The sequence below is a fragment of the Palaemon carinicauda genome, chromosome 2, assembly GCF_036898095.1.
Source record: "Palaemon carinicauda isolate YSFRI2023 chromosome 2, ASM3689809v2, whole genome shotgun sequence".
Lineage (NCBI taxonomy): Eukaryota > Metazoa > Arthropoda > Malacostraca > Decapoda > Palaemonidae > Palaemon > Palaemon carinicauda.
Genome location: NC_090726.1, coordinates 157,730,223 through 157,754,868, shown reverse-complemented (window position 1 = coordinate 157,754,868; position 24,646 = coordinate 157,730,223). Strand labels below are relative to the sequence as shown.

Here is a 24,646-nt window from a genome sequence, read left to right as displayed (position 1 = left end):
TCAGAAAGAAATTAATAACTGAACTGTACATATCTGTAAAAGTATTTGAAGTTTCATCCATTATTACATGTCCAAACAGTTATAATTTCCCACCTGAATATAAAAGGTTTAAATTCAAATTCCTCTGGCCAGCCCAGTGTGGTGATATTTTTTTATATGTTTGGTCAAACTTCTATTTGTAATGTCAAGGGGATACTTATTGTTTATGCAACTTTAGTGTGACATAATTGAAATTAATATAAGTATATTGACATTCCTCTTTACAGTTTGAGTTAGCTAGAGATCCCAAGATCGTCCAGAGCCTTCGAGAATTGTTATTTGTTGCCCGTCTATGGAATCGTCAGAATAAACTGGTTCAACCTCAATTGTTTCACAAGACTCAATCTGTTGATGTTTGGGCACAGATCTACAAACTTCTAACCCGGATTGCACAAATTCTCCCTGCAGAACCAGATTCTAGTTTGATTGGTAAGTTAAAAAAGATTAAGATAACAAGTGGGTCTAGTAGCATTTTCTACTAATCTTAAGACGTTACATATAATTTTTTCAATCTTACATAATCATTGACGTTTTAATAATGTCCTGAATTTGGTGTAAAATTATGAAATGGTAGTTCTAAATCGGAATATAATTTTTAAGAAAGAGTTTGTATAGGTTTTTGATTTGGTAGTGAATTTTACCCCTATGCAATTTACTAGTTAATATTGATCTGTCACCCATTATTAATCAGAAGGCAGTGACCATCTTTGAACACCAGTAAGTAAACCATCGGGCCAACAGGAAGCAATAAGATAATTCTATCTCCCTAAAAATCATTGATTTTTTATGCCCAGCCATTCCTACTTAAGTGAGGTATGCTGTACATGCTCTTATAAAAACATAACTAAAAAGTAATAAGAAGGCAAAATTATGCAATGCCAGGAATATTACTGGGAAATAGAGATAGAGACTATATTACTTCTTTGGTAACACATTTGTTCTAGGCATATACTAATCTTACATCCTTTAAAATAGGGAATGTCTTGAGTGCAAGATAGAACAGCCGTTCAATTTGTTAACAAGGTACTTAACAAAAGGATGTATGCATGGACAAGTAACCCTGCTTACCATCCTGTTAAAAACTTTACAAGTTTGTCTTTGGCTGTAACGAGTATGGATTTACTGAGATGGAAAAACTAGTTGTGTAAATGGGAGTTTGGAATGAAAGGCATAATGACTGGGTCTTCTGCTTTTTCTCTCCCCCTCTCTTGGCCATAAATCAGTTGTGCTCTTACTATCTGGATCTGACATTGATGATGGTAAGGTACACTCATGAGCACCATGCTTATTAGATGAAATCTTAATGAGGGAATGGGTGGTGTAATAAATACTAATCCATTGGTCATCATATGCTAGGTATTTCATTCTGGACTGCAACTCCTTTTTTGGAAAGAAAGATTCCTTCTTTGACTATATGCTAGGTACATGCCAAAAGCATACCAGGCCCTATCAGCTTGCTGAGCAGATAGAGGGTTGCAAGAGTCATCTCCCTCGATCTCGTATGAGACCAGGGGGACTATGATATTCCAGGGAGGGAAACAAGCCAACCAGTTTCCTTCTAGGAGGACTTCCTAGCCACCAATGAGCAAGTTTTTTTTATTTTAAAGGTCAAAAGGTTTGGATACTCTTAGGAACAGGTAACAAATTTAAAAGTAATTTGTATTTTTCCTAGTTATATAAATGTGAGTTCCTTGAAATTAAACATTCCACCTTAACCACCCCTTTCAGTCATGATGCAAAGTTCAAAAGTGAGGAGTCTAACAAGAGGCCCCTATGTGCCCATGCTCACCACCTATCATTAACGAATTCAGTGCCCATTCCAATTTGTACTGAAGACAGTCTTCAGCTGCTGAATCTCATCTTAATTTGTTGGGTAGGAACTTGGGGTCGATTAAATTTCTTATTCCTGATCTCAATATTAATCTTTGGCACTGTTGTTCAATTAGTTCATCATGCATGTTGCATTATATTTTTCCTAATTTTGACAATCATTTGCATTCAGATCTTCAAGGACAGTACCATCTTATTTGTAATACTGAATATGCAGTTAATTCTAATAGTCATGCCTTCATCATGAGTCTCAATACTACTCAGTATTCTAGAAGTTTTATTTCATCTGTGACCAAGTTATTGAATGATCTTCCTAATGAGGTAGTTGAATCGGTGCAACTACAAAAGCTCATACTTGCAACAAATTTTTTATATTGAACAGCCTGACAAGTATCTTTTTATAGTTTATATATGAAAGATATATTTTAATGTTGTTGCTGTTCTTAAAATATTTTATTTTCATTGTTCAATACTTCTCTTGTAGCTTATTAATTTCCTTTTTTCACTGGGCTATTTTTTCCCTGTAGGAGCTCATGAGCTTATAGCATCCTGCTTTTCCAACTAGGGTTGTAGCTTAGCTGGTAATAATAATAAAGAACTCAAGTTTGTAAAACTAAGTAAAAAATAATTTATGTTAAAATTTGTTATATTTTCATAGTCTCGCAGCCATTGCAAAACATGCTTATGATAAAAATAGCAAACAAAACTGCAAGTTATAAATATCTCCCTCAGAATGGCTGATTTCGATGTACATTTCTATACTTTAGATATTTTATGAGAAATGTGATTAAAACAGAAAAAAGTAAAGTATTTTTACACTGATGAAGTGGAGATATTACCAAGAATGTTTGTTAACATTCAGTACCATAATTATCCAATAATTTTCCCCTATCAAAATGTAAGTAAACTTTTCATTCCCTTTCTTTTTATTTCATTCGTAAACTTTATGTTTTGAATGATTGCAATACACGTAATTATGTATGGGAATTTCTGTTTGCACAGTTTATAACATGAGCAATTTTGTCAGCTGTATGCAGATTTTAATTTGCTGCTTTCTTAAAAGAGTCAGGAATTCAACACAATTTAGCATTTATATCCCTATAAGAGGTTTAGGAAAATACAAATCTTTATTATTTTCTTTTCCTATTACAGTAACCTCTTGCATAATATGACACTCGGAAACATTGTTACAGCTTTTCTGCAAAATGAAATTAAAATTATTTCATAGAAATAATAATAGAATGGAAGTCGAAAGTCAAATATCCTCCCTTTGTTTCTCAATTTTCTTGTGTAGAGCAATATGTGTTTAAAATCATGAATAACCATTTATTTTGGAGGGAATGGTTATATAGTTACACATCGTCAATTTTTACCCTGTAAAGTCTTAAATAAGAAAGTTCTATTCACTACCTTCTGACACTTTCTGCCGGAATCTAGGTCTGCATCTTTGCTCTTTTTTTCCCCCCTTGATTATTGGCCTTTTTTGGGCTCAAGCCATGTCGTCCTAAAGTAGCTTCCTAAGGGATATATACTACAGTGATATTCCCAGAGAATTAACCTTCAGGTTCCAGAATTCTAACTCCTGGAGCGAATATCCTTAAAATTTTTCTCAAGGATATCGCATAATATCAGAGGACGTATTCTTGACACGCCATATAGCAATCACGTCCCCAATCTGGGGACGTGGTAAAAGAATAGAAGGGGGGCCGTAACAAGGTTACCCCCTTCCCGTACTACTATTGACCACCACCCCAGCGCCATTCCCAAGATGGCGGACATTCCTAATTTTGTAGCGATTTCGCTCAGTGGTGTTCCCTGTTGATCTAACTTTTGGATCTATTTTCAAGGATTTTATTATGCATTCTCCAACTTCTTTCGCCTTCGGAAAGTTGAGTATTGGGTCTACAATGAATAATTTTTAGGAGGCTAGACCTCCCTAGGCCACTCCTGAAGGGTCTGTACGATATGACCCTTCTCCCTGTGACCTAGCACTCTAGTCCTGTGTTGGTGGACCCTAGGCTGAGGAATAGAATTCTTCTATGCTTAGGGGACACTGGCACTAGAACCCCGTTTCCTTACCATTTAGAGGTGGTGGCGAGGGTGCTACCAACCTCTTAATCGTATTTATCTAACCCTAGGCTAAGGAATAGAATTCTTTAGCCACATGGGATAGTTCTAATACAGGAACGGAGTTTGTTAGGCTACGGCGGCTCCTGCTGTACCTTTCACAGGACCCTCTTTTCCCTTCCATTCTATCCCTTTATGTTGGTGAATCCGGGCAACCTTACTGTTGCCGGTGGGTTGCCGGGATCGACCAGACTCCCCCTCTTGACAGTTGACAGCTGCCGGCCGGCAGTCTTAATATCTGTCGGCCGGCAGTAATGACAGCTGTGAGCTGCCGGCCATGTTAGTTGCTGGCCGGCAGTAAAGGCTACTGCCGGCCGGCAGTCATGGCTACTGCCGGCCGGCAGTCATGGCTGCTGCCGGCCGGCAGTCATGGTGACTACTGGCAGGCAACCAGGGCAGCTGCTGGCCATGTTGGCTGTGAGTGGGAAGTCCCTTCTGTTTCCAAAGGTTCTTCAGTTCTCTCTTGAACTGCTAGCTACAGAAGCTGCTGCTGGGGTGCTGCCTACCAGGCCGGCACAGAATGGTGCTTACTCAACCGGCAGCACGCCGACTGTACTGATACTGCCGGCCGGCGCAAGGTTTAGACAGATCCTTGCCGGCGACTGTACTGTAGCTGGATGGAAGCTTGAATGTTATATTCTCCCCTTCCATTTGAACCTTCTTTCTGGAGAAGGTAGTAAAATTAGACTTTTACATCCCTTTTACTGTATATATATACAGTATTAGGTAGCCTGTTCTCCATGCTATCTCTCTTTCTTTTAGCTAGCAGGCTAGATGTGCTGGCATTAGCTAGCTATGCCGACGACATGCTGGCTGAACTACAGTATATGTTTATACAGGTAGTTAGTATTTTTGCAGTATAGGATATACTGCAAATAGAAGCTTCTGTATATTTTATACTAGTAGTGTTTTTTTCCAATATTTGAAAATCCTACCCAAATATTTGTGGAACCCAATCTCATATTGAAAGAATTTATTTCTTCAATATTCTGATTAAAAATCAGTCTTCAGATTACCCTGCAATATTAAAATTTTAAGGACTGGAGGTTACACTCCTAACCCTTATAGGGCAGAGCCCTTATCCTCGAGTCTCCATGATTAGGAAACTCTATGTTTTAATTTTGTAAGGGGGGTCACAACAAATAAGTTGGGTGGATATACAAATATATGTCTTTCCTTTCTCCAGTCCAGTTGGCATCATGCCAGCTGGACCGTACAGTCAGTTGCTTGCCAGAAAGGCAACACATTGGCTGGATCACACTATATATAATTATACAATAGCCAGTATATTGCAATATAGTGCATACTGCAAATAGAAAACTACAGTATGATTATACAGTAACTATTTTTAGCATATCTTGGGTACCCTCATGCGAGCTTATGCTGCAGCCGCTCTTACATTGAAGGAATAGTGTTTCTTCGTTAAGCTGATTGAGAAATCAGTCTTCCGTACCCCACAGTATTTAGTATGAAAGGGACAGTGAAGTATACACTTCCCTATCCCTAGGGGTTAGAAAAACCCCCTTTTTCAGTTGGAATTCCTTTGAAAAGGAAATTCCTAACATTTAATACTGAGGGGAGGTATCAGCATTTGCTTGCAAGGGATACACAAGTATGTGTCTCCTACTATCCCTTTATAGCTTGCTATCCTAAGCTATTCTGTTAAGATATGATCTTTGATATATTGGTTATCAGTAAGATAATCAATCGTATACTCATTTTGTTTTCCTTTCTTTACAGGAGGAACGCCAGATGTCATGTGTTGCAGTCTTCTGCAAAACTAAGAGCAAGTGTTTTTACGGACATAATGCATGCAGGTTTCATGCCCCCTGCAATATTATTTCCTAATACCTGCAGTATTGGAACCCGCAGGCCTGCAAAGTATGTCGCGCCCTATTGTCCGAAGGTTTCAAGAATCCCAAGTTGGTAGAGACTAGGGATGCAGCTCGTTTCAAACTACGCAACTGGGTGAGAGGCTTTCAGAAAATCTCTCCGGGACCTTACCTGCCTAATGACAAGATGCGTAGGTTACTATTTCCAACAGCGAGTAAGGAAATAGTGGTACCCCAGACACGAGGTACATTTCCCAACGGCCAGATAACCTTCGGGAAGGAGGGCAAAAAGCGCCCACGGTATGAAGGGGAGAATGTCTGTTTGGAATTGTCTCTGTCCCAACCGGCTCACGAGCCAACGACATCGATATCTCCGCCTTCTATCCCTCTTTTAGATGGAATGAACCAGTTATGGGCCCAAGTCAAGAATCTAGTAGAAAATTTGTGCAAACAGAGCACAAAGCAGGAAGTGAAATGCAAGGTAGAGCTTGGTAAAACTCCACTTGTCGCTCCTAAGGGGTCGTACAAACGACTCGTAGATCAAGACCTTCCGACGTGCTCCAAAACCAATCCCTGGAGGTTTGCGGAGCTAATGCCGATTTTAAACGGTAAACTCTACATCTTGGAGAAGATGGGTGCTGTTCCTTTGGACAAAATCCAGTTCTGGCCAAACTTTGACGCTTCCCGAGCTGTTTCATTAGACTGAAGGATGAACCATCATCAGGAAAAGGAACGGAATCAAAGGAGGTTATGATTCTCGACCATGATAAAGCACAGGCTATCCTATCAAGCAGCATAGAGAAGGCAGGTTACTCGGTGTCGAAGGTATCCACACCGGGTAACAAGCACTCTTCCTTTCTTGCTCCTGTTTCAATTTCATTCCCCTTTACGGAGAAGGCTTTCAAATATGTCACTGAGGCAGTAGAGACAGGTAAACCGTGTCCTACACTCAAGGAGTGCGAGCCTCTGTCACTAGCATTTCCCAGACAGGAGAAGAACTGGAAGGAGGCCCATTTAACCTTTTCAGTAGGAAGACTTGAGGCGGATGTCGCCAGTCGACAATTTAAGGAAAATCTCCCAAAATTATCTGAGTTTCTCTTACAGGATGAACAAGAAACAAAGGAGAGACTTGCAGCCTCCTTGTCTCTACAGAACTACATAGAGTTCTGTTCGGCTCATCAAGATACCCCAGACATGCTCAAGGTCTTAGCCAAAATACATATGGCTACTTTGGTAAAAGACCTTTATGCCTTTATAAAGGCTAGAAGAACATGTAGGGAGTTTGTGTTAGCTAACACAACAGCGAAACACGATACAAGGAAGCTAATATCTTCCAACATCTGGGGTAAAGACCTCTTTCCAAATGAGATAGTCAAGAAAGTGATTAAGAATGCCTCCATGGAGAAAGTAAGACTTCTCCAAAAGTGGGACATCCTTTCAAAAAGAGAAACTTCTAAGGTTGTGGGTCCCCAACCTACAAGGAAGATGGAGAGGTCTGGAAATCCATTTCGAGCGGTTCAACAACAATCCACAGTTGTAGTGACCGAGCTGTCACAGACAGATGGTCAAAAAGATATTCCTACTGATCAGTCGAAGCATAGAAATGCTTCTAGTAGGAGGGAGGTTCCTTTCGGATCGCTGGACCTTCGATCCTTGGGTCCATGGCCTAATCAAGATGGGAATAAGATGAGAGGTGGAGATGTCTCTACCACCATTTCCTCAACTCCTCCGATAATCCAAAACCCTCCTGGAGGAGTTTACCTGAGAGCTCTAGAGCATACAGGTGGTAAGGAAACTTTAGTCCACTGAATTCCAGGGAAGGCTGTTGTGTGTTTACGAGAAGGACTCAAGAAAATTCAGAGTCATTCAGGACTTATCGCCACTCAACAAGTCCAAATAAAACAACGAGTTCAGGATGTTTATCCTCCTGAACATAAGGACCCCGCTGCAAAATAGGGTGCCTATAGTCTTACCAGACCTGAAAGTCGTCTATCGGCAACTTCTAGTCAATCACCCTTTCCCCTCCTATCTAGGATTCAAGTTACACAAAGTAACGTACTTCCTAGGAAAGATACTCGTCAGACTAGACAGAGTCCTAGCTATCTTCATAAAATTGGCAGACACAGTCATGCAATATTTAAGCCTAAGAAATGTTCAGGCAACAATGTTCCTGGACAAGAGGCTGGGGTGGGCAGCACCCAAGGTGGCTGGTCTATGAACATCCGAAGAAATGATCCGGTCCCCGGAACATCGTGGATGAAAGATAAGCTTCAAGGAGTCTCGATTCTCTCCGGCTCAAAGGTTTCAATGACTGAAAAGCCATTGAAGCCTGTTGTCACACCAACTCTCCTCTCCTTTGGGAAAATAAAAGGAGATGGCAAGGTCTGTCAAGAGACTCCAGTAATCAGTCAGATTCCTAAAACGAGAACAGGGAGGAACCCTGATCTCTCTCCAGTTGACAATAGAGGCAGGCCCTGTGCTAAGAGCACTGCTGCGAGATGCGCTGGGAGCCTGGAGAAAACAAGCATCAAACGCTCGAAGAGGCCTAAAAAGACCGATAGCGGTCCTTCCTTAATCACTTCCCTAACAAAGGTCAAAGCCCGAAAATCCCAAGACCATGTTGGTCCAGTCATGAGTAGGGAAACTCTCTCGAAGCAGATCAGATTGTCTACGGCTGATCTGGGACTCCGAAGCGATAACGAGACGCTGCAATCGACGATGCTAGGGAACGTCTCATACAGTCTAGGTGTAGTTAGCCATCTCTTACCTAAAGGGATGGCACCTGTCAGCAGTTCACATACAACCGATCCGCAATGTGACAGTGGATGCTCTACTCAGGCTCAGGCCGATAGAGTTAGTATGGTCCACGGACGCAGACCTATTCTCTCCCAGATGGGAACAAGTCCCCGAACTGCAATCTGACCTCTTCATTACGAGCGCCGTCAAGGAACTACCTTGATATGTAGCTCCATACGAGGATCCTCTAATTTAAATGATAGACATCATGTCTCTGAAATGGAAGGGATAGACCAAGAATTTCCAATTCATCCCGTCCAATCACCTGCTGAGAGTCCTCAACATGCTGAGATCCTTCCAGGTGGGAATAGCTCTGTTGGCTCCCAGGTAGCCCAAGAGCAATCTATCCTCCTTGAGGAAGGAACAGAAGCTGAGGCTGTCATTAGTTCTGAACCTGGGACAACTCCGGAAGGTTCAGAGATTAATTGCCTTCAATTTATTACAGAGAACCCAAACCCTTCATTGCATGATTTTCTTGCCCTAGCGATTAAGAAAAGATTTGGGATCTCAAAAGGCAATATACTGTAGAATTCTTAGAAGAATACAAGTCTAAGTCAACTAGAAGACAATATGAGTCATCATGGAAAATGTGGGTTGCTTTCGTAAAAGCAAAAGGACCAAGAGAGATTTCAATGAACTTCTGCATGTCCTTCTTTATCCATCTTCATAACCAAGGTTTGGCGGCCAACACAATAACTACGTGTAAGTCAGCCTTGACTAGACCTCTTCTATATGCCTTTCAAGTGGACTTGGCGAATGACATCTTTAATAAGATCCCGAAGGCATGTGCGAGTCTTAGGCCTGCTGCACCACCAAAGTTCATCTCTTGGTCTTTGGACAAGGTCCTACATTATGCCTCATCCTTGAACAATGAAGATTGTTCGCTTAAGGATCTAACCCAAAAGGTTATTTTTCTGTTCGCTATAGCCTCAGGGGCTAAAGGTAGTGAAATAGTGGCCCTTTCTAGGGATGAGGTTCACATTCAGTTCTCAGAAACAGGAGAACTGAATCTCTTCCCTGATCCATCCTTTCTTGCTAAGAATGAGCTACCCACTAAAAGGTGGGGTCCCTGGAGAATCTGCCCTCTGAAGGAAGATGTCTCTCTATGTCCGGTAGAGTGTCTAAAGGTCTATCTTCATAGAACTTCAGACTTCAGGGGAAGACAGCTCTTTAAAGGAGAAACCTCTGGATCAAACTTATCCCTAAAACAACTGAGGGCGAAGCTCACCTACTTTACTCGCAGAGCGTATCCTGACAGTACTCCCGCAGGTCATGATCCGAGAAAGATTGCTTCATCACTGAACCGCTTTCAGTATATGGACTTTGAGCGTCTTCGTTCATACACTGGATGGAAATCATCCAGAGTGTTTTTACAAACATTATGCGAAACAGGTACATGAACTGAAACACTATGTAGTGGCGGCAGGTAGTGTATTAAAACCTGCCCCCTAATTACTGTTATAAACAGTCAGTGGTTTGGGACTTCAAATGTCCTTGCACATATACTGGGTGAGAATCATCCAGAGTGTTCTACAAACACTATGCTAAGCAAGTCCATGATCTGAAGCAGTATGTGGTGACGTCGGGTAGAGTATTTAACCCGCCGTCTAATTCTACGATGAACAGCTAATTGACTGGGACTGTCAATTAAAGGGAGAAGGGGTCATCCCTCTTAGGGTGTGACCTCCTTTGATTAAGTGTTACTATGGTGACACTAGCTCTGTTCAAAATCCCAGGTGTGGAATTATACAGATAGCACTAGTGCCAGTGTACATAGTACACAGTGCCGATAAAAGTAACCAGTACAGGAATTATGAACAGAATTTGTTTTATAAATTTTCTTCAATCTGAGAGTGGCACTTATCATTTCTTGCTTTCCAAGAAAGAAAGATAATCTCTGTACAGGTTACATGTATAGTTCCGTTATCATGCTACATTACATTCGTTTTACTTACTAATTTACCTAGTCATTTATTGAAAATAAACGTCTATTAGAATGTAGTTGCATCCTAACTCGCCCGACAATTGCATGATTAAAAGTCCAGAGTAAGTACTTTTATATATTTGTATGCTCACAAACAATGGATTTAAGAAACACTGTTAAGTATTTGGTAATTTTCACAAACTACGAGACGGTTTGTTCATCTGGTGTATTCTTATGTTTGTCCATACAATATATGCTTATCTTGAGACCCCCTTTTTCTACTGTCTAGAATGACTCTTCCCTGTAGGGGGCACGAAGCACTAACATCGGAGATGATTAGTGATAATGATGGATAACGGTATCGTCATTTGTCTCGATTGATCCAAATGATCATAGAAAGGTTTTCCCAAGGTTGAGGCACTGATGAAAATCCACAGATACATTAATGCTCTGGTAAACTTCTATCAGGACGACATGGCTTGAGCCCAAAAAACGGATTTTGAGCGAAGCGAAAAATCTATTTTTGGGTGAGATCGCCATGTCGTCCTGATGGACCCACCCTTCTTTTTTAAATGAAAATATCTTCACAGTTCCCTCCCTGACGTACTGTATCTCTAGCACCACACTCAATGCTACAAGGAATGTCCGCCATCTTGGGAATGGCGCTGGGGTGGTGGTCAACAGTAGTACGGGAACGGGGTTAACCTTGTTACGGCCCCCCTTCTATTCTTTTTCCACGTCCCCCTCGAAGCGTAAACGCTATTAGGGGTGCAGATTGCTATGTGGCGTGTCAAGAATACGTCCTCTGATATTATGCGATACCCTTGAGAAAAATTTTAAGGATATTCACTCCAGGAGTTAGAATTTTGGAACCTGAAGGTTAATTCTCTGGGAATATCACTGTAGTATAATATATCCCTTAGGAAGCTACTTTAGGAACTTCCATCAGGACGACATGGCGATCTCACCCAAAAATAGATTTTGAGCGTTTTTATTTGTCATTTTCTTGCAACTTTCATCTTAGCTACTGTAATTTTTTTTTGTTAATTAACGTGACCTTTTCTCATATTCAAATAATTTCAAAGTCTTTTAGGCATAAGTGACTTTGTTTCTGCTACTTGGAGTAGTATAAACCTTATGTCTGCATCATAATCTAGTAGTTTACTAATGGGATACGATTATTTACTAATTATAAGTATTGAAAATTACTCATGAAGAACAGGTGGTGATTGAACTGTCAAAAATGTCCTGAGTGCTAAGCATCAGTGATAAGTCCACAATGTAAGATAGGGAGAATTAGGCTGTGGCCACTAATAGTAGCTCAAGAAATAGAGTTATTTAACCCCGCCACCCATTTCTAGCTCATAGGACTTTGGTCATTTTTACTAGAGAAGTCTATCAAGCCACACACACACACACACACACACACACACACTCTCTCTCTCTCTCTCTCTCTCTCTCTCTCTCTCTCTCTCTCTCTCTCTCTCTCTCTCTCTCTCTCTCTCTCAAATACAAAATAAGGTAAAATCAAGGACAGAACCTAGAGAGGAAATAACCAACAAAAAACAGAGAGTTCATGAAACCAACTAGAGGAAGGGTAGCTAAGGTCAGGAAGACTAAACAACAGCCTAAAAATGTAAGACAAAAAAAAATAGATTCTCACCCCTAGCAGAGAAAGAGGAAGATAATATGTTTTTAATTGGAGACTATGGTAAAGGACCAAGGGGAGCCCTTCGGCCTCAAAAAGGGGAGAAAGGTGAGGTCCTATCCAGGTGCCAACGCACAGAAGATAGAAGAAGTGGTCAGTAAAACTATAACAGAGAACAAGAAGACCACTATTATTGTTCAGGCAACTGGAAATGACCTTTTCCTAAGTAAAGATACTGCTGACTAAACAGAACCTTTGGTTAAACAACTAGAAAAAATGAAAATAAGAATAATAATGCTATAGTTATAGGTATTCTAAGACCCAATGTCAGTCATTTCACCCTCAGTAAAGCCATATGGATAAACGAAAGGCTTAAGTCCACTTGCCAGAAAAAGAAAGTGAAATTTATAGATCTTTGGGATACATTCTATGGCAAGAGAAAATTATACAGAAGAGACGGAATACACTTTAGTGAAGAAGGCAAGAGAGTATATGGAAACCAACTTTACCTCAGCCTGGACAATTACTTAAACACAGCAGACCAAGAAGAAACTAGACCCTTAGTAAATCCTCCAAGAACAGATAGAGGAAATTTGAAAGAAAATTTAGATAATGCAGATAAAACTAAAACTAAAACACTAGTAAATCAGGGAAACTAGCAAAGTCACAGTGGAAGAGAGAAAAGATAGAAAATTTCCTCAGAATGGCACAATTCAGTGCTCAGTCAGTTAGAAACAAAATGGAAATTTCAAGGCAATGATAACTAGTGAGGAACTAGATTTCATAGACATTACCGTGACCTAGATTTAAGGAAAAACAAAGGATTTTATTAGAGAATACAATTTTCAATATTAATCTTACCCGATGATCATTTAGCTGTCAACTCTGTTGCCCGACAGAAATCTAAGGTCGGGATACGCCAGCGATCGCTATACAGGTGGGGGTGTACACAACAGCGCCATCTGTGAGCAGGTACTCAAGTACTTCTTGTCAACAAGAACTCAATTTTTCCTCTGTCGTGCCACCGGCAAGACCTACTTGGATACACTGTTGATTCTGGAGTTGTTTTTCACGATTTTGGTGATGTATTCGCTCTAGATTTTAGCCTTCGCTATTCAGGAATCTTTATCATTAGCTTAGCAAGCTTTTTGATTTAATTTGGATTAATTGTTAACGAACTTTGCTAGATTTTGGAATTCCCCCTTGACTATTTCTACAATTCAAGATGTCTGACCAGTCTCAAGTCCCTAAGTACAGGCAGTGTAGTGTTAGGGCTTGTACTAGGCATCTTCCGAAGGCCTCCATAGATCCTCACACCGTTTGTTCCAATTGTAGGGGTAAATCCTGTCAATTGGAAGATCGATGTGAGGAATGCGCTGGGCTTTCGGAATTCGATTTTAACGAATTCCTTAAAAATGCACGTAGGCTAGAGAAGGATAGGATCAGGAGGAGTTCTTCTCGCTCTTTTGATTTTTCCTCTCCCCATGCCCCTCAACCTATTCCTTCCCCTGTAGTGGTGACTCCCGACCCTGCTACTAGTGCTCAGCCCTCCATGGCGGACATGATGCGTGCCATTCAGGCTCTTGGTGACAGAGTGGAGTCATTGGCTAATGACCGTAATCAGCTTTTGGCAGATGTCAAAGAGCTGAAAGCGCAAAGTGCAGTGGGAAGTGTTGTGAGTGCAAGTGAAGTGAAAAGTGTCAGTGTCAGTGTTGCGCATGAGGGTACATCTGTTCGTGCCAGTCGTCCTCCCAGTCCGGGACCTCTTGCAAGCTCCCAAGCCCAGGGGAGAAGCAATGTCGAAGGACCAAAGGGTTCGGCAGGCCTTGATCAGCGTACGGATGTACCCTCAGTGGTTGCGGACGTATCTGTCAGAGATCGTCCCATCCACAAACAGACGAATGAGCCCTATCATTCCTCGTCTGTGGAAGAAGTTTCGAGGAAGAAACGTTGGACCAAGGTCTCACGACCTCTCAAGCGTAAGGTCCCTTCCGAGCGAGTCCAACGGCCCAGGTGTAGCCACTGGGTCAGTTCGGACTCGCCGCAGTCTTCCGAAGACTGCACACCTCCCAAGAGAGGTAGAGTGGTTCCGCAGCAGGCAACTACTCCGTCTGTTGCCGCACCAACCACGGTAGATCCTAAGTGGTCCATGCTGCAGACTATGCAGTCTCAGCTTGCTTCCTTTATGCAGGAGTATCGTGCTGAGAAGGTTGACACGGCACCAGTTAACCTACAACCTGCCACGGTTGTGCGCTCAGCAGATACTGCGGCTGCCCGCTCCCACACTCCACCTGTGAGAGCTCCACCTCCGATGCGCAGTCCACCCTGCCAGACGCATGTTCATGCTGCACCCTCCGTTGACATGCGTGAGCTACCGCATCAGCAGTGGGAAGGTGCTGTCGAGCTGCCGTGTTTTGACACAATGCGGCATGCTCCGCAACCCATGCGGTATGCTCCGCATCCCATACGGCATGCTCCGCAACCCACGGCAGTCCCTCCCACGCACCAGCACTCTGCTTTTGTTGTTGCCAGCTCGCAGACTGACCAGCAGCGGCATGATGTTGGATCCGCAGCAGCTACGCATGCACCCGTGCTGCCGGATTCAGCCGTTCAGCTTTCTGCTCCACCTTTGCCACTTCCTACTCAGCTTTCGGATGATGGAGTATCTGATGACGAAGCTGCACATTTGGACGATCCGCACTCCGACTTAGAAGGACCCAAGTCCACGCCTCCCTCCTTAGACTTTCGGAAAGTCCTTGCCTTGTTCAGGGACTTGTATCCGGAACAGTTTGTGTCTGCAACCCCTCGCTCTCCTCCCTCCGAGTTTGCTCTGGGCATGCAGTCAGCAGCTCCTGCCTTCACCAAACTTGTCCTCGCACGCTCATCCAAGAGAGCTTTGAGGGTTATGGGAGAGTGGTTGCAGTCCAAGAAGCAACTGGGAAAGACTGCTTTCATCTTTCCGCCTACCAAGCTTGCTTCCAAATCTAGCGTCTGGTATGCCACGGGAGAGGAACCCGGCTTGGGAGTTCCTGCCTCTGCCCAGGGCGACTTCTCAAGTCTGGTTGACTCTCCCCGCAGGCTGGCTATGAGACGATCTAAGATTTGCTGGTCCTTTTCTGACATGGATCATCTGTTGAAGGGAGTCTTTCGTGCTTTTGAGATCTTCAACTTCCTCGATTGGTGTTTGGGAGCGTTAAGCAGAAAGACTTCCCCTTCGGATAAGGACTCTGCCATGTTTATCATGTCTAGCATGGACAAAGCCATTCGGGATGGGTCTGGTGAGCTTGCGGCTTCGTACGTGTCGGGAGTGCTTAAGAAGAGAGAACATCTTTGCTCCTTCTTGTCGTCTGGGATCACTCCTTGCCAGAAGTCGGAGTTATTGTTTGCTCCTCTCTCCAAGTGTCTCTTTCCGGAGGAGCTGATCAAGGGGATGGCTGCCTCGTTGATCCAGAAGGATACCCATGACCTGATGGCGTCTTCCGCACGTAAGGCTAAAGCTTTACCTTCCGTGCCTAGACCTTTCCGTTCTGCCGCAGTGGACACACCAGCGACTAGGTTCATCCTGCCCTTTCGTGGCAGAACCTCCAGCAGAGGAGGTACCCGTGCCGACAGTCACCGTGGCAAATCGAAGAAGGGTTCCAAGTCCGCAAAAGGCAGAATCTGACTGCCTACCTCTCCAGACAGCAGTGGGAGCCAGGCTCAAGAACTTCTGGCAAGCTTGGGAGAGCAGAGGTGCAGACGCTCAGTCTGTGAAGTTGCTAAGGGAGGGGTACAGAATTCCGTTCTGCCGCAGTCCCCCTCTAGCAACGTCTCCCATCAACCTCTCTCCCAACTACAAGGAGAAGGACAAGAGGCTAGCGTTGCAACAAGAGGTGTCGCTCTTGCTACAAAAGGGAGCGGTAGTCATAGTCCGGGACCATCAATCCCCGGGCTTCTACAACCGTCTCTTCCTGGTAGCGAAGAAGACAGGAGGTTGGAGACCGGTGCTGGACGTCAGTGCTCTCAATGCTTTTGTCACCAAGCAGACGTTCACGATGGAGACGACGAAGTCGGTCCTAGCAGCGGTCAGGAAGGAAGACTGGATGGTCTCGTTAGACCTGAAAGACGCGTACTTTCATGTCCCCGTCCATCCAGACTCCCAACCTTTCCTAAGGTTCGTCTTTGGAAAGGTCGTGTACCAGTTCCAAGCCCTGTGCTTTGGCCTAAGCACGGCACCTCTTGTGTTTACCAAACTGATGAGGAATATTGCCAAATTCCTTCACTTGGCAGACATCAGAGCCTCCCTCTATTTGGACGACTGGCTTTTAAGAGCTTCGTCAAGTCGTCGCTGTCTGGAGAATCTCAGATGGACTATGGATCTGACCAAGGAATTGGGCCTCCTGGTCAATATAGAGAAGTCCCAACTCGTCCCATCCCAAACCATTGTCTATCTAGGTATGGAGATTCAGAGTCGAGCTTTTCGGGCTTTTCCGTCGGCCCCAAGGATCAGTCAAGCCCTAGAATGCATCCAGAGCATGCTGAGAAGGAACCGATGTTCAGTCAGGCAGTGGATGAGTCTAACAGGGACACTTTCATCGCTGGCCCAGTTCATCGAGTTAGGGAGACTCCACCTCCGCCCCCTTCAGTTTCATCTAGCTGCTCACTGGAGAAAGGACATGACGCTAGAGGCGGTCTCAGTGCCTATTTCCGAAGAGATGAGGTCTACACTGACGTGGTGGAAGAACAGCATTCTTCTCAAGGAAGGTCTACCATTGGCTGTTCAGACCCCCGACCACCGTCTCTTCTCGGACGCATCGGACACGGGCTGGGGTGCGACACTGGACGGACAGAAATGCTCGGGCACGTGGAATCAGGAGCAAAGGACACTTCACATCAACTGCAAGGAGCTTTTGGCAGTTCATCTGGCCTTGATAAACTTCAAGTCCCTCCAGCTAAGCAAGGTGGTGGAGGTGAACTCCGACAACACCACAGCCTTGGCGTACATCTCCAAGCAAGGAGGGACGCATTCGAGGAAGTTGTTCGAGATCGCAAGGGACCTCCTCATTTGGTCAAAAGATCGAAAGATTTCGCTGGTAACGAGGTTCATTCAGGGCGACATGAATGTCATGGCAGATCGCCTCAGCCGGAAGGGTCAGGTCATCCCCACAGAGTGGACCCTTCTCAAGAATGTTTGCAGCAGACTTTGGGCCCTGTGGGGTCAGCCCACCATAGATCTATTCGCTACCTCGATGACCAAGAGGCTCCCGATGTATTGTTCTCCGATTCCAGACCCAGCAGCAGTTCACGTGGATGCCTTCCTTCTGGATTGGTCCCATCTAGACCTGTATGCGTTCCCTCCGTTCAAGATTGTCAACAGGGTACTTCAGAAGTTCGCCTCTCACGAAGGGACACGGTTGACGTTGGTTGCTCCCCTCTGGCCCGCGAGAGAATGGTTCACCGAGGTACTGCAATGGCTAGTGGACGTTCCCAGGACTCTTCCTCTAAGAGTGGACCTTCTGCGTCAGCCGCACGTAAAGAAGGTACACCCAAGCCTCCACGCTCTTCGTCTGACTGCCTTCAGACTATCGAAAGACTCTCAAGAGCTAGAGGCTTTTCGAAGGAGGCAGCCAGAGCGATTGCCAGAGCAAGGAGGACATCCACTCTCAGAGTCTATCAGTCAAAATGGGAAGTCTTCCGAAGCTGGTGCAAGGCGAATGCAGTTTCCTCAACCAGTACCTCTGTAACGCAGATAGCTGACTTCCTGTTACATCTAAGGAATGTAAGATCCCTTTCAGCTCCTACGATCAAGGGTTACAGAAGCATGTTGGCAGCGGTCTTCCGCCACAGAGGCTTAGATCTTTCCACCAACAAAGATCTACAGGACCTCCTTAGGTCTTTTGAGACCTCAAAGGAGCGTCGGTTGTCCACACCAGGCTGGAACCTAGACGTGGTTTTAAGGTTCCTGATGTCAGCAAGATTCGAACCGCTTCAATCAGCCTCTTTTAAGGATCTCACATTAAAGACTCTTTTCCTCGTTTGCTTAGCAACAGCTAAAAGAGTCAGTGAGATCCACGCCTTCAGCAGGAACATAGGTTTTACATCTGAAACGGCTACATGTTCCTTGCAGCTCGGTTTTTTGGCTAAAAACGAGCTTCCTTCTCGTCCTTGGCCCAAGTCGTTCGAGATCCCAAGCCTGTCCAACTTGGTGGGGAACGAACTAGAGAGAGTACTTTGCCCAGTAAGAGCTCTTAAGTACTATTTAAGACGTACAAAGCCATTACGAGGACAATCAGAAGCTTTATGGTGTTCTATCAAGAAACCTGCTTTACCGATGTCTAAGAACGCAGTTTCTTACTACATCAGGCTTTTGATTAGAGAGGCCCATCCTCATCTGAAGGAAGAAGACCTTGCTTTGCTGAAGGTAAGGACACATGAAGTTAGGGCTGTCGCTACTTCAGTGGCCTTCAAACAGAACCGTTCTCTGCAGAGTGTTATGGATGCAACCTATTGGAGAAGCAAGTCAGTGTTCGCATCATTTTACCTCAAAGATGTCCAGTCTCTTTACGAGAACTGCTACACCCTGGGACCATTCGTAGCAGCGAGTGCAGTAGTAGGTGAGGGCTCAACCACTACATTCCCATAATCCCATAACCTTTTTTAATCTTTCTCTTGAAATGCTTTTTACTTGTTGTTTTTTGGGTTGTACGGAAGGCTAAGAAGCCTTCCGCATCCTGGTTGATTTGGCGGGTGGTCAAATTCTTTCTTGAGAAGCGCCTAGATTAGAGGTTGTGATGAGGTCCTTTAGTATGGGTTGCAGCCCTTCATACTTCAGCACCTAGGAGTCGCTCAGCATCCTAAGAGGATCGCTAGGCTCAGTAAGGAAGACGTACTTAAAAAGGCAGAGTAATGGTTCAAGTCGACTTCCTTACCAGGTACTTATTTATTTTATGTTTGTTATTTTGAATAACTGCTAAAATGAAATACGGGATACTTAGCTTCTAATGTTAACATGTATGCTGGTCTCCACCCACCACCCTGGGTGTGAATCAGCTACATGATCATCGGGTAAGATTAATATTGAAAAATGTTATTTTCCTTAGTAAAATAAATTTTTGAATATACTTACCCGATGATCATGAATTTAAGGACCCTCCCTTCTTCCCCATAGAGAACCAGTGGACCGAGGAGAAAATTGAGTTCTTGTTGACAAGAAGTACTTGAGTACCTGCTCACAGATGGCGCTGTTGTGTACACCCCACCTGTATAGCGATCGCTGGCATATCCCGACCTTAGATTTCTGTCGGGCAACAGAGTTGACAGCTACATGATCATCGGGTAAGTATATTCAAAAATTTATTTTACTAAGGAAAATAACATAATTCCAGGTTTCAAGCTTGTCAAGAAAGATCGCCTTACCAAAAAAGGTGAAAGGCTAATGCTTTATGTTAAAAATCACTTAAACCCCATAGAAATTAAATTAGAAACCGAATGTGAAGTGAAAGGTGCAAATATCAACACCATAGGAAAAACATGTTCATACTAGTAATAAACAGACCATCACGTCAAACACAAGAACAGGACGAAGAGCTGTATAGACAGCTTGGACAAGAAGTTAACAATAAGCTAGCTGTCCTAATGGAAGCAAACTGAAACACTATGAATTCTACATCAAACACAGAGGGACATAGGCTATTAGAATTTGTCAAAAATGAATTCCTCCACTAGTGGGTTGATAAACCAACTAGGGGAAACAACATACTAGATCCAGTGTTTCAGTAGGCAAAAATATTGGCAAAAGTGACCACAGAATATTTAGGTTTCAGGTAAATATTCCTTATTTAGAAAAAAAATAGGAAAATTATAAAAAAGCTAGACTACAGATGTAGTAACTGGAGGAATACACCAAAAATTTAGAATACAACGAAACGGGGAGCATCAATACACAATGGGACTCTTATGTAGAAATATATAAAGAAAAAAGGGGTAAATGTATACCGCATAGAAACACTTTACCAAATGGAACCCCACAACCCATGTGGCCCAACAGAGAAATAGCCAATGCAATAAGAAGTAGAGACAGAAACCATAAATTAATGGGTCCACATCATTCAATTCATGAAATTTCTGAGTAAAAACTTAAGCCAAAACGTAGATAAACTAGTTAGAAAGGCCAAGATCAAGGAATAGAAAAGAGTTGCTTCATCTAGTAAAGAAACCAAAAGAATTATTTGGAAATGTAAACAGTAGAAAACCAATCAAAATCATCATCAGCCCATTAAGACTCGGAGAGTAATCTTATAATAAATGATTTGGAAAAAGCTGAACTGGTGAATGCATATTTCACAACTGTATTCACTAGGGAAGAATCAACGAGCCTTCCCGAACCAGCTATCAAATATGAAGGGCCACAACCATTAAATAGAATCACTTTTTACAATGTATGATGTCAAAAATAAAATTAAAGGACTCGGTAAGTCTAAGGCAGCAGGTCCAGATGATATTCATCCCAGAGTGATTATAGAACTAGAAGAAGAGGTAACCCCACACATTTACAAAATGTTCCGAAAGACAGCCAACAAAAGAAAGGGACCACAACGATAGAAACTAAGCAATGTTCCTCCAATATACATAAAGGGGGCCAAAAGAAGAACCTGGCAACTACAGACCAGTGTGTCTAACTTCAGTGCCCTGCAAAAATTTTTAATCAATTATAGTAGATTCGATAGTAGAACATATAGAGAAAACAATCTTCTGATAGACAACCGACATGGTTTTAGACAAAAGAGATCATGTGTGACAAATCTTTTGGAATTTTTCCACATGTTAAGCATTTATGACAAAAACAGGACAATAGACATTGGACACCTAGACTTTTAAAAGACTTTTGACAAAATTCCTCATAAAAAACTAATGGTCAAAATGAGAGCACTAGGCATCATTGATGAGCCAGGTGAATGGATCGAAGATTGCTAACAAACAGAAAATAGAGAATTGTAATCAATAGAGAAGCTTCATAGTGGGCAGCTGTTACAAGCGGAGTACCTTAAGAATCTTTCCTTGGCCCATTGCTATTTATGATCTACATTAATAGTCTGGCCTATTCTTTACTTATTCTCCTCAGTCCTCATACACCTGACAACACTGAAATTATCAAACAATTCTTCTTTAGCTATGGTCAGCAGCTTTTCTTGGAGAAGGACACTCAAAATTAAACCATTGTTCTCTAGTCTTGGGTAGTGCCATAGCCTCTATACCATGGTCTTCCACTGTCTTGGGTTAGAGTTCTCTTGCTTGAGGGTACACTCAGGCAGACTGTTCTGTCTTGTTTCTCTTCCTTTTGTTTTGTTAAAGTTTTTAAAGTTTATATATGAAGTATATATTTTAATGTTATTCTTCTTAACATTTTATTTTTCCTTGTTTCTCTTCCTCACTGGGCTATTTTCCCTGTTGGAGCCCCTGGCCTTATAGCATCTTTCTTTTTTCAACTAGGGTTGTAACTTAGCAAGTAATAATAATAATAATACCAAGGCACTTCCCCCAATTTTGGGGGGTAGCCGACATCAAACAAATGAAACAAAAAAGGGAACGTCTCCTCTCTATGTTCCTCCCAGCCTGACAAGGTACTCAACTGAGTTTGGCTACTACTGCTAGGGTGGCACAGCCCACCCTCCCACATTATCCACCACAGATGAAGCTTCATAATGCTGAATCCCCCACTGCTGCTACCTCCGCGGTCATCCAAGGCACCGGAGGAAGCAGCAGGGCCTACCGGAACTGCGTCACAATCGCTCGCCATTTATTCCTATTTCTAGCACGCTCTTCTGCCTCTCACATCTATCCTCCTATCACCCAGAGCTTTCTTCACTCCTTCCATCCACCCAAACCTTGGCCTTCCTCTTGTACTTATCCCATCAACTCTTGCATTCATCACCTTCTTTAGCAGACAGCCATTTTCCATTCTCTCAACATGGCCAAACCACCTCAACACAATCATATCCACTCTAGCTGCTAATTCATTTCTTACACCCGTTCTCACCCTCACTACTTCGTTTCTAATAATAATGATAATAATAATAATAATAATAATAATAATAATAATAATAATAATAATGACACCACTCAATGTGGCAATTTCTATACATACAAAATAGCAAGTACTTGGAGTAGACTTCCAGTGGATGTAATAAAGAGTAACACAGTAAACGAGTTCAAGAATAAGTTAGACAAGATCATAAGAACTCTCAATGCTTAAATTAAATTGCTCAATCAAAGAGCAAATGAAGTCTCTCTCTCTCTCTCTCTCTCTCTCTCTCTCTCTCTCTCTCTCTCTCTCTCTCTCTCTCTCTCTCTCTCCATTTGTTCTTCTTGTGCATGTAGAGTATGAAAATTCTCATGCTGCATTTATATTTTGCAATCATTATCATCAGTTGTGGTATACTGTATGTAATTGATACTTAGAGATTCTTAAAAGTGAGATTTTTTTTGCATATCACCTGTCCACCTATGGTAAAATGTGTCCTTTGTTTGGAAAGGAGCACCAGTATTTAAAACTCACATTTACTTTGAAAATTTATAAGCGTGAATTTTATAAAATTCCACACAGGTATAAAATTCTCAACATACTATAGTGAAATTTTTTTTTGACATTTAGGAAAATGTATTAGAAATTCTTTTATGCAAGAGTAGATAGGTAATATAATAATACAAGTTCTATTAATGTGAAATTTAACTTGGAAAGATAGAATACAGGTTATACATGGTTTTCCATCAGCACTTTGCCATCACTTTCCATAATTCCTCTTTTTAGATACAGTAGAAGACATCAGGAATTCATAATAATAGGATGTTCCTATTAGACACTTAATATGAAATTATAAATCTTTTGTTGCTATTGGAAATTTAATCTTTTTATGTATAAACAGTACACTAAATTTATATTACATCATTATCAAAGAATTATATATGCAAATTTTTCGGTAAACTTTTATTTGAAATCACTCATGATAATAGTGCTGCATTCATATTCATAATAAGTGTGGACATGTATGGATATGAATAAAGCTAAGTTTTATAACATGAATCAAATTTTTGGCACATGAGTTTATAAAGCTTTGGAGGTACTTATGCAATAGCCATGTCATTTTAAAGGTAACCAAACATATATATAGAACATTTAGTTAAGTATTAAAGTAAAAGCATCATTAAGATTCTTTGTCACTGTAAATAAAGGATAACTAGATGTAACTTTCTGACAATAACAATCACATATTTAAGCACAGCAGTTAATTTTGGGGAATATTATTCCTTTAATGTTTGAAACTAAGATGTAATATGGAATGTAAAGTTTTGATATTCATGCAGATATGTGATAAGGTAAGATTTATATACATTGTTGATACATGAAAGGTTTCGTAGCAAAATAGTTATATATTCTTATAAACAAAGCTTTCTTATTTCACAAGTACTGTATTTTATGATTTAACCTTTCATATGAATGCTTGTGTAACATTCTTTAACACAAAGAATAGCTCTAAACCACTCAACATTACAGTATACAGTATATGTACATTACTCTGTTTATGAAAATTGGAATACATTTGAAAATTTCATAAAAAGGAAACCTCACTAAAACTTTGTTGTTTTATATATTTCCTTATACTTTTAATGATTGAATTGGACAATTTAAAATTCAGAGGAATAATGATATAAGACATTGGAAAGTGCTGGTTTTATCCTTATGCTTTAAAAGATAAACTAAGTCGTTAGCCTTAGTGGTATCAGTGGGATCAAAGTTACAAGGAAATACATAAGCACAATTTGTGTAAGTATCAGTTTCAGAACTTTTTGGTGATAATTAGGTAGAAAAACAGCAAACAGTAGTTATGTTATTACTTATATACTACATGTGGAGGATAGTTTAGGGTCTCACTAATATGATACTGTACAGTACTTCAACATGGTGAATTTAGATGGATCTTACACAATTTGATGTACTATAAGTGATGACCTGTTTCCTTCTTTTATAATTATAATTTGGTGTTCTTTACATGTTTGCAATGTTGCCTGAGATTGTTATATTTAAAATAGAGTTTAGTAAGGGTATTTTATAGACAAGGTAAAAAATTTAGTGCTTAATTGTAAACCAAAGCAAATGCAATCATGTCAGAAACATGCAAAAAACATTTAAACTTATTGGTTAGCTAGTAATCTTTGAAAAGGATTCAAAGGTTCAAGAGGTTGAGTTTAAAGACATCTAAAAGCATTAGGTGATGCTATAAACAACCTTATAATTACCATAATAATGTTAACTTGGATACAAAAATCTTTTAGACACATTGGTATCTTACATTACCCTAAACGTTTTCTATAGATATCTTGAGATATTTTAGAAAAGAAGACATTATTTTCTTTAATTTTTGTACTGACCTATAGACATAACAACTTGAGGAAATGTTAGAATATATAAATTTA

General features: G+C 41.6%; 1 protein-coding gene across 1 annotated transcript in view; it reads left to right on the top strand.

Annotated features, from left to right (window-relative positions):
• Positions 1–24,646, top strand: part of MED16 (mediator complex subunit 16) — a 258,180-nt gene that overhangs the window by 187,255 nt on the left and 46,279 nt on the right. Inside the window, exon 14 of the mRNA XM_068359399.1 lies at positions 267–468. Within this exon, the coding sequence (XP_068215500.1) occupies positions 267–468 (202 nt within the window). The remainder of the gene's footprint in view (positions 1–266; positions 469–24,646) is intronic.